At 47.3% G+C, this 10,921-nt stretch overlaps 1 protein-coding gene across 1 annotated transcript in view; it reads right to left on the bottom strand.

The window, feature by feature from the left end:
- DNAJC16 (DnaJ heat shock protein family (Hsp40) member C16) overlaps positions 1–9,796 on the bottom strand; it is a 30,780-nt gene extending 20,984 nt beyond the window's left edge. The window contains exons 1-5 of the mRNA XM_053280916.1: positions 9,543–9,796; positions 5,543–5,728; positions 2,813–2,879; positions 1,122–1,461; positions 206–390 (exon numbers count right to left, since the gene is read on the bottom strand). Of these exons, the coding sequence (XP_053136891.1) occupies positions 206–390; positions 1,122–1,461; positions 2,813–2,879; positions 5,543–5,709 (759 nt within the window). The 5' untranslated portion in view covers positions 5,710–5,728; positions 9,543–9,796. The remainder of the gene's footprint in view (positions 1–205; positions 391–1,121; positions 1,462–2,812; positions 2,880–5,542; positions 5,729–9,542) is intronic.
- Positions 9,797–10,921: the final 1,125 nt, after the last annotated feature.

The raw sequence follows: 10,921 nt of genomic DNA on the forward strand, positions 1-10,921 counted from the left end.
GTGTCGACTCTTAGCGACCACATAGATAGGTTCTCTCCAGGATGATCTGTCTTCCACTACTATTCTGGACCCAGAATTCTATCATCCTTGCTGCTCTCTCCCTATTCCAGTTCTACCCGGAGTAAAGTGGGAACCCAGCAATTCTAAAACCTCTAAGTCCTTCTAAGAGTCAAGAGCCTAAAATGAACCCAGGAGTGCTCATTACCCTCTCAACAAGGTTCCCTGGAAGAAGGCTCTCCACAAACTGCCGTAGATTTTCCCGAACAACCGCGTTGTGGAAAAAGGTGATCTTCCCATTGATGAGTCCCAGAATGGACGGGGTGCTGTGTGCTCCCAGGTGGTGTGCCAGGCGCCTCTCGTAGCCGGCGTGAACCACGCCAATTCCCACTCCTGAAAAGGGGAGCAGGGTGCGAGTGCATTGATAACATGTTAGTGCTCCTCTTTCAGCCAGAACAAGCTGACAAATTCAATAAGAAACAGAACACAAACTCCAAAACCGAAGCTCAAACAAGCTGTAGGTCAAAATAAGAGACATCTGAACAAGGCAGAATTGGACTTCTTTGTGAAACTGCAACACGCTTTCAGGAAGTCTCAAAAACCAGAAAGCTGCGATGGAATCTGACACGGGGTGGCTTCACATGATAATTGGCTGTAAATGTGGTTAATCCTGGCAGGCGTGTCGTCTGAACCTGCCCAAGTTGGCTTCCTGAGCCGGACTGCTGAAGCTGGGTGGAGAACGTCGGGTGAATGTTGGCAGTCCAGCTCAGGAATGTGTAGTGGGACCCCCTGGGGGTGGAGTGTATGAAGCCACCCGCTGTGGAACATGGAGATCTCAGCAACTGACCATGGCTGCAATTCCTGCAACAGCAGAAGCAGGAGGAATGAGCCCAGTTCTGCGTGAACCAGATAGGATGCTTTCTGGCCTGCATTTCCATTTAATTCAATTTATTCAGTCTGTGTAGACAATCCTGAACTAGATGGACCAATGGTCTGACTCAGTATGAGGCAGCTTCTGATGCTCCCAAATGTGATATCAGAGGGATGACTGGCAGGTTCCCAACAGCCCCGAGGACCTGCCCCATTCACTCAGCGCCCGCCCCCAACCCCCTTCCTTCACTCACCCAGCCCTTCAAGTTCCTGAACCACCTCCTTCCAGACAGGCTCGATGTGGATACAGCTGAAGCACCAGTCCGACGTGATCTTAATGAGGTAGGGCTTCCGGAAGCTATCAGGCACAATCTCGTTGATGTAGTGCGAGAAGTGCAGTAGGTACTTCTCGTCCGAGGAGTCTCGGCGATCCGAGTTGAACGGGAAGTGGAAGAAGGAGTCATCGAAATAGAAGCTTTCGTGGAAGTGGTGGAATTGGCTGTGCTGCTGCTGCTGCTGCTGTGGGTAACCCTGGTTTTCACCCACATCTCCATAGCGATCGAAATTCAACCTTTTTTCTTCATTGGACAGTAACTGTTTCGAGAGAAAGGTGGAAACTGACTTAACCTGCCCAACTTTCAGTATTTAAACCACCTAGAGCAGGGTTTCTTAACCTTGGGCCCCCAGATGTTGCTGAACTACAAGTCCCAGCATTCCCAGCTATGATTTATTGTGGCTGAGTATGATGGGAGTTGTAGTCCAACAACATCTGGGGGCCCAAGGTTAAGAAACCCTGACCTAGAGCCTTTGGAGTCGGCCAGTACATAAATAAATAATACATGTTTGTCCTCCTTTCTAGGCATAACACCTCAGAAGGCAGCTCACAAAAATGTCACATACATTTGCAGCAAGATGTTCAGTTTACCACATTAAGCCAGGTCTGCTCAACTTAGCCCCCACCCCGCCCCCGCTGTTTTTGGACTTCAACTCCCATCATCCCCAGTGGCCAATAGCCAGGGATTATGGGAGTTGTAGGCCAACATCTGCAGGAGGGGCAAAGTTGAGCAGCCCTGTATTAAACGAACACACAAGAGAAGCAGAGTTAGACTGAATGCAAGACTACAAGTAAAGTCAACTGAAAGCCTCACGGACGAGCAGAGACCTCACAACAGCTGCAATGAGGCCAGGGATACAACTTGGTGGCTCTTTCTCGGGAGAGGGAAAAGAGATTCTGTGCTATGAAGTGCATCGGGTTTTCATGGAAGGTCCTCAAAGGCCCAGCAGATGTCAGTGTCTGGCTCTTGAAAGGTTAGCGGGCAATTACTCCTTTCGGGGTTGAGGAAGTGGCCTTATACCGAGTCAGACCTTTGGTCCATCTAGCTCAGTACTGTCTACACAGACTGGCCGCGGCTTCTCCAAGGCAGGAGTCTCTCTCAGCTCCATCTTGGAGATGCTGCCAGGGAGGGAACTTGGGGCCTTCTGCATGCAAGCAGGCAGGAACTTGAAACCTTCTGCTCTTCCCAGAGTGGCTCCATCCCCTGAGGGGAATCTTTTACAGTGCTCACACATGTAGTCTCCCATCCAAATGCAAACCAGGGTGGACCCTGCTTCACAAAGGGGACAGGTCATGCTTGCTACCACAACATCTGCTCTCCTCCTGTTTCACAGCTCTCAGTGGGTGGCCTCAGACGGCATTCCAACAGCTGAATCGCTGGATCCTGGATTTTGGTGGAGAACCCAGTTTCCAGTGGGTGTGTGTGGGTGTGTGTGATAGGATACTGGCTATGTCATGTAAACCCGTCACTGCCCACATATCCCTACAAAAGAGGTGAGAGATGTCTCTCTTTCCTATAGGGGGTACCTTTAAAACAGGAATCTTAGGTTCCCAAATTCAATACAGAAAAGAAGGGTGGGATGGGGTGGGGGGAATGAAGTGAAAAAATACCTCATAAGCTTTGCTAATCTGTATGAATTTATCTTCCGCTCCTGGGTCCTTGTTTTTGTCCGGATGCCTGGAACACAAAAAAGCATTTGAAGCGTACGCAATTATTTGCTCATTGAGGTCTGTTTGGTTTTTTTTTTATTTTCCATTTTAGATCAGAAGAACAAGTCAGCAGTTTGATCGCAGGAGGCTGTCAACGCATGCAATGGAGACACAACTACTACTTCTACGAATATTTATACACCGCTCTTCAACCAAAGTTCCCAAACCAGTTTACATTTAATTTATTTACCAGTTTACATTTAATTTAATTTATACACCTCCCCAAAATGGCTCAGGGTGGATATAAACTCCGGGAACCTCCCACCACCACACACAAACTGGACTTCTGTGGACAGATGAAGCTGTCTTAGGTTGAGTCAGACTATTGATCTATCTAGCCCATTCCGTTCTGTTTGGACGGGCAGAAGCTCTCCATGGTCTTTCCCAAGGCTGCGATTTGAGCTTTTTACACTCGAAATGCCAGGAATTAAATGTGGAGCCTCCTATATTGAAAAGCAAGTGACCCATCATGATGGCCAACCCAGCCTCCTGGCTTCCCCTTCTCCTTGGAGGCCCCCTTTGTCTTCCACCACACACCATCTCTACTAATTCCATACTCCGTCTATACCCCGGCTAACTGAGAAAAGATGCATCTCTAAAGTGGTGATTCTCTTATATTTCGCAGGGGGAGAGCAACTGGCCCTATCCACCCCCAGCACAGCATCCCTCCAGTGGCTGTTGCTGGTGTCTAACTTGTGTTTCTTTTCAGACCCCGAGCCCTTTGGGGACAGGCAACCATCTTATTTATGTATTACTAATCAATCACTCTTTATTACAGTCACAGACCAGCATAAAGTATAAGGATGATTACATGTTAAAAGTGGGAGTAGATAAAAAGTGATTACATATAAAATGGTGCATATTAAAATGGTACATATTAATACTAGAAGGACTATAAACACCAACTATAAACATCAAGAGCATGAGGGCCTAAATGCCTGAGAAATTGTAAAAGTCATAAAAATGCATGAAGGGCATAAAAGGGGGGGGGAGGCATAAAAATGGATGCAAAAAAGTTAAAATACTTGAGAAGACAGAAACATATAAAATCCCGGGTAATAAAACTAAAAACTGTATTACTTATTTTCCTATGGGAACTTTGTTGAAAAGCAATATATGAATAGTAGTAGCAGCCTCCTGCTTTCCAGGCTCCCTTCTCACCAACAGCACAAGGTCCCCCTTGCCTTTAGGCCTTGGGTCAGGTTCTCTCCCCCCCAGTTGTTAGAAATGCTCTGTTGCAATCATTTTGTACTGAGCCCTTTTGGCTTTCAGATCCCCAAAAGTATTTAAAGAACTCACAGGATGTATGCCGGATCTGGACAAGAGCTGTATAGAATGAGAAAGATCAGGAGTGCAATACACAAACACATGCTGTGTTTATTAACTGAAAATTAATGTCCATAAATCTTAGTAAGCAGAATTGCAATAAATGTTCATCCAGAATAAACGCCTTGAAAACATGAATACATAATCCAATAGTGTAATTCATAGGCAAATAATGTAGAACTAGCTGGGCTGGGCTCAGTGCATCTGCACCTCTAGTTCTCTTCCCCGCCCTGCTGTTTTCTTTCCCTGCCCACCCGCCATGGCCGTTTCTTCCACGCTCCCGCCATTTGTTTCCCGCCTCGCCTGCAAGCCTGTCCACTGGTGCTGCAGCTTTCCTCTCCCCCTGCAGACAGCCGGGATGCTCGCGAACTCTCACGAGAGCTGCCACGCATGGGATTAGCAACTGGTATGTTGCCCAGACTATGGGAAACTCCTATATCGGGCAGCAACGATATAGGAAGTAGCTAAAAGGCATCATCTCATACTGCGCGGGAGATGGCAATGGTAAACCGCTCCTGTATTCTACCAAAGACAACCACAGGGTTCAGGAGTCGAGGTCACCAGGAGTCGACACTGACTCGATGGCACACTTTACCTTTACACCTTAGATAGATAGATAGATAGATAGATAGATAGATAGATAGATAGATAGATAGATAGATAGATAGATAGATAACTGGCTTAGATTAAGTCTCTTAAAGGTCCAAAATGTAGTCACACATTCAGGTTCCCTTGTTTGTCTTGTAGACCCTTTGTTCTTTTACAAGTTTGCAGGATGGGCTCACTGGATTTTGAATTAAAGTTTCCAAGGTGTTTATTCTGAATACATATTTAGCGCATTTCTGCTTATTAAGCGAACAAACACGGTATATGTTTGCAGACTATACTATATGAGAGGAGGAACTGTCAGACCACACTGTGGGGAATGTCACCTCCAGTGACTGTTGCTGGTGTCTATCTTGTGTTTCTTTTTAGAATGTGAGCCCTTTGGGGACAGGGAGCCATCTTATTTATTTATTATTTCTCTGTGTCAACCGCCCTGAGTCATTTTTGAAAAGGCGGTATAGAAATCGAATAAATAATAATAACAATAATGCTTACACTCTTGGTTTAATTATGATGCACCAGCAGGACTCAATACTATATCATTCCAACATCACACAGCAATATATCATATAATGCTTCATTTCCGTTGGCCACACCAGCGCATAGCATGGCAGCAAAGGCTGTGAGATCTCACAGGCAACAGGGAGCCTACCAGTTAGACAACTCCCATTCCATTCACACTGATATTTCTCAACTCACCATTCGCGGGCCAGCTTCTTATACGCTTTCTTAATGTCCGCCTGGCTGGCTGTCCTGCTAACTCCAAGAATCCGATACGGGTCAAAGTCAATGGCAGACAAGATCTGCAGGACCAGGACAAGAAACAGGACCACCACCAGCGAGACACTTAACCTTTTCATTTCCATGCTGCTTCCTGCAGGGAACCTGCATGGGGAGGGTTTTCAGAGGGACAAAAGACAAGTGAAGGAATTAGGACCTGGCTGTGCAGAAGCATCAGGATGAGAGCCTCGCTTCTTAGGAACATAGGAAGCTGCCTTATACCTAGAGTCAGACCCTTGGTCCATCTAGCTCAGTATTGTCTGCACAGACTTAGTGGATGAAGCTGCTCTGGGAAGAGCATCAAGGTTCCAAGTTCCCTCTCTGGCATCTCCAAGATAGGGATGAGAGAGAGACTCCTGCCTGCAACCTTGGAGAAGCCGCTGCCAGTCTGTGTAGACAATACTGAGCTAGATAGACCAATGGTCTGACTCAGTATATGGCAGCTTCCTAGGTTCCTATGTAAGAAGTCCAAATATTACAAATGTGAGGCAGTACAAGAATTAAGCCCAGCTGGAGGAAAAGCGAGAGATTCCAACTGCAAAGCCACCCAGCCAGCAGATCACCCTCTGGTGACCTACTCACAGAAGGATTCGGATATCATCCTACAATTGCAATGGCTGATTATGATTACGTCTGGCTGAGGTTCCCATCCATGCATACTTGGCCAACATATGTACCAAATGGGAATGGGAGGCTCTAGAACCATGAAATGGAACTGACCATTGAGAAATGTCCCAGCATCTGCCATGACTGCAACGGATTCTAGGTACAAACTCAGTTAAGAAGGAACATTGATCAGGCCTGTTTGGGGCCTCACTGCAAACCCATCTGGATGTGTCCTCCAGAACAATATTCCCTGCATAGGGGAAAGCGTCTGCAACATTTCTCTCTTTATTGATGAAGCCCCTGAGGAACTTACGAAGAAGCCCCAGGGTTTCCTTGAACACCATTGCTTTAGATCAAGCTAACGTTAGACAGGAACAGATTAGGCAAAATATAACAATTCAGTTCTCAGCCCAAGAGAAGAGAGAAACACAACCTCAGCACTCTATAAACTACACCAGCCAGGGCGTGAATATGTGTGCATAAATATGTGGAGTTAAATGTAGTTCCAAACAAGGACACATTTCCATTCGCTTTTCCTTTTGCATTAGCTTCAGACATATAATTTGCATGCAGTACATTTCCATTATTCAAAAAGGTATAAACAGTAATTAGCCAGAGAGTACTGGAATATTCACTCTTCTTCCAGTGGGTGGAGGGGGGTGGGAGGTCATAAAGATTACATTTTTGACCAACCCTTCCTCCAGGGAGTTTAGGTGCCCCTAACCAATTTCATCCTCACAACCACCCTGTGTGGTAGGTTAGGCTGAAAGCCAGTGACTGACCCACAGCTATCCAGTGAGCTTCATAGCTGAGTCAGGATTTGAATCCATACCTAGCCCACTGTAAGCACCACACACGAGGAACATAGGAAGCTGCCATATACTGAGTCAGACCTTTGGTCCATCTCGCTCAGTATTGTCTGCACAGACTGGCAGCGGCTTCTCCAGGATTATAGGCAGGAGTCTCTCCCAGCCCTATCTTGAAGATGCTGCCAGGGAGGGAACTTGGAACCTTCCGCTTGCAAGCAGGCAGGTGCTCTTCCCAGAGCGGCCTCATCCCCTAAGCAGTTCCTTGTCTTACAGGGGTGGGCAAACTTGGCCCTCCAGCAGTTGGTGAACAGCATTCCCCTTCACCCCCATCCACAATTTATTCATTTGATATTGGAGGCAAAGCTAGTAACTGCTGAGAGGCCTGCCCTCCACAAATTTGCCAAATCTCTTTAAACACACACACACACACACAGCTTTTGTCTTCAGTGCTACCAAAAGCTACACACGCCTGATAACAGAAACAGAGTATCATGAAAACATATAACAATTGCTATGCAGGATTGGACCAAGATCCACAAACCACTTATGAGCTGGCCAACGTCCACGCTTGCTGGGGTCTTTCTTCAGTTTAATTTTTGAACTGTGACTTTGTTTGGGACAGGGAACCATCTCCGGGCCTTGTTGCAGTACACAGTTTGAGAATCATCCCACTAACTGTGCAAGAAGAACCTCTTAAAATGGGGACTCTACAGTATTTAGCAGGGGGAGAACAGCCTCAGTTCAGGCTGTTTGCTGGCGTGTTTCTTTTTACCTTACATAGGAACATAAGAAATTACCTTATACTGAGTCAAGCCATTAGGCCATCTAGCTCAGGATTGTTCACACTGATTGGCAGCAGCTCTCCAAGGTTTCAAGCAAGGGTCATTCCCCTCACCCCACCCCGCCCAAGCACTACCTAGAAATACCCAGGATTGAACCTGGGATCTTCTACATGCTATCAGATGCTCTTCCGCTCAGCTACAGCCAAGGGAAATATCTCACAGCGGCCACGTATAGTCACCCATCCAAATGCAAACCAGGGCAGGTCCTACTTAGCAAAGCTGACAATCCATGCTTGCTCCCACAAGACTGGCTATCCTCTGGTAAAGACTGTGGGCTCCTCTGGGGAAAGGAACGTTGTTCTCGTTCCTTCTGCCACACTCAACCCCACTATCACTATTTACATACCACTTTTCAACCGAAGTTTACAAAGCAGTTTTCTTATGCAAAGCATAAGAAAAATAAACAAACAATAAATTGTCCCACTTGTCCCCAAAGGGCTCCCAATCTAAAACACACACACACACACACACACACACACAAATAAGGTAGACACCAACAGCTGCCACTGAAGGGATGCTGTGCTGGGGCTGGAAAGGGCCAGTTGCTCTCCCCCTGCTCAATACAAGAGAATCACCACTTTTAAAAGGTGTCCCTTTGCTCAGTTAGCAGGGGCCAACAGACAGTGTTCCCTCTAACAGGGGTTCCCAGGTGTTGTTGACTACAACTCCCAGAATCCCCAGTCAAAGGCTACTGCAGCTGGGCATGCTAGGAGTTGTAGTCAACAACATCTGGGAATCCCTGTTAGAGGGAACAGTGGTCAACACCACATCGAGAACTTTTTGTTGTTGCTGCTGAAAAGCAGGAGATGCCTGTCCTTTAGCAAAACAACAAAGAAAGGTTTCCAGCCGTGGTCAGCCAGGGGCATCCGAGAACCTCCCAAGCAAAGGCTCTTAACCTCTAACAGCCCATCCCAGAGGTTGCTGACCACAACTCCCAGCATCCCCAGCTGCGATGGCCTTTGGCTGGGAATTATGGGAGTTGTAGTCAACAACATCTGGGATTCCCTGTTAGAGGGAAGACGGCTCTTGACGCACAGCCTTCCCCTCTCACTTGCCTCCCAAGGAGCTGGCTCGTGGAGGCAGACTGCCACTGCGCATGGAGGTTCCACTGCAGCCAGTGACTGCCAAACCAAACCTCACATACAATGGCACAGAATATATATTGCAATAAGCAACCGAGGGCTGCTGGTGTGGCAGAGGAACCATGCACAGTGGCAGTCTATCTCCATGCAGACGTGTGTATGTAAGTAAGTAAGTAAAACTTTATTTCGGCCATAGACCAGCAACTATGTGTATGTATATATCTATACACACACATGCATACACACACCCTCCATACAGAGGTTTCCACCCACCCCCCAAAGCCATTTTCCTCCCAGAAAAGACCCCCCCCCACAATATTCCCTAGAAAGAGAAGTCCCCTTCCTTCCCCTACCCCTTTTCCCTCCCCCTCCTAGGGGAGCTCCCCCCACCTTCAACCCCCCCCAGTACCAAGCCCCCCCTCCAATCCGGCCAGAAGGGTGGGGGCCCCTAGAGGCAAGTTGTCGACCCCCCCCCACTCAGGTCACGTAGCCCCCGCGCCCTCCCAGGGGGTGTGGTGCAGGGGAAGGAGGGAGCGCCGTGTGTGGGGGGGGTGCGGGGGGTCCCCTTCGCCATACCCACCTTCAGCTCCCGTCTCCCTGAATCCCACTTCCGGCTTGGCGGCCCCGCCTCTGGCCGCCGTCACCATAGAGACGGCGCAGCCACCGCGCTCACTTCCGTCCTAGCCGAGGCCCCGCCTCCCTCCGCCCTTCCCCTTCGTTGGAGCATAGCAGCCTTCCTTAGGCAAGGCTAGAGCGGGTGGTGCCGCGGTGCTTGTTGGGAGAGGCCGAGCCAGTGAGGGAGGCGTCTGTGCGTACCACTCGATGATGATGATGATGATGATGGCAAAGTGTTACTACACCGCGAGTGTTTGCTGCGCAAAAGAGGCGGGGATTGTGACGTCACCGCCAGGCTGGCTTCTTGGGGGATGGTCGTGGAGACAGATCAGCTGTTCGGCTGACATCAGCCAAGATGGACGGATTGCTATGATTATAAATACATAAATGCATAAAAATGCATGGTCTTTTGATTTTATCTATTTATGCATTTCTATTTCATAATATCTATCTATCCATCTATATATTTATATATTTATAGCTATTTGGTGTCCCTCGTTTATTTCAGCCTCCATTTAAAAAAAAAAAGCCATTGGGGGTTTTCTAATTTGGGCCCCCCACACGATGTTGCTCGACTACAACTCCCATCACCCCCTGCCATGATGGCCCTTAGCCCCAGTCTTTGGCCTTGTGGTGGGGGATGATAGGGGTGGTAGTCCATATATTTTATAGACTGGTCAGAGACTGTAATAAATAAATTGAAACTGAAATTGAAAATATTTCTTGTTGGTCTGGATATCAGCCATCGTCATTGCTGCTGTTACTGTTGTTTGACATCTAGGCTAAAAGACACATGAGGAGTCCCACTGAGATGAATTATGACTTGAAATGACATTGAAATTAGCCATGACTAACTTGTCCGGTTAATCTCAATGGGACAGTAATGCAATAATGCATTAATAATAATACATAATAATATGTATTAATTATACATTAATATTAATACATAATAATCACTTATGTGGCATTTATGGAGTATTTATACAGTATTTATGGAACATAGGAAGCTGCCTTATACTGAGTCAGACCCTCGGCCCATCTAGCTCAGTATTGTCTACCCAGACTGGCAGCGGCTTCTCCACGGTTGCAGGCAGGAGTCTCTCTCAGCCATATCTTTATTTATTTTTATATTTATATCCCGCTTTTTCTCCAGAGGATCCCAGAGCCCATGATTATATTTATCCTCACAACAACCCTGTGAGGTAGGTTAGGCTGAGAGATATGCAACTGGCCCAGAGTCACCCAGTGAGTTGCATGGCTGAATAGGGATTTGAACTTGGGTCTCACCGATCAAAATCCAGCACTCTAACCACTACACCACTCTGGATCTTGGAAATGCTAGGG

The sequence above is a fragment of the Hemicordylus capensis genome, chromosome 16 (genome assembly GCF_027244095.1).
Source record: "Hemicordylus capensis ecotype Gifberg chromosome 16, rHemCap1.1.pri, whole genome shotgun sequence".
Taxonomy (NCBI): domain Eukaryota; kingdom Metazoa; phylum Chordata; class Lepidosauria; order Squamata; family Cordylidae; genus Hemicordylus; species Hemicordylus capensis.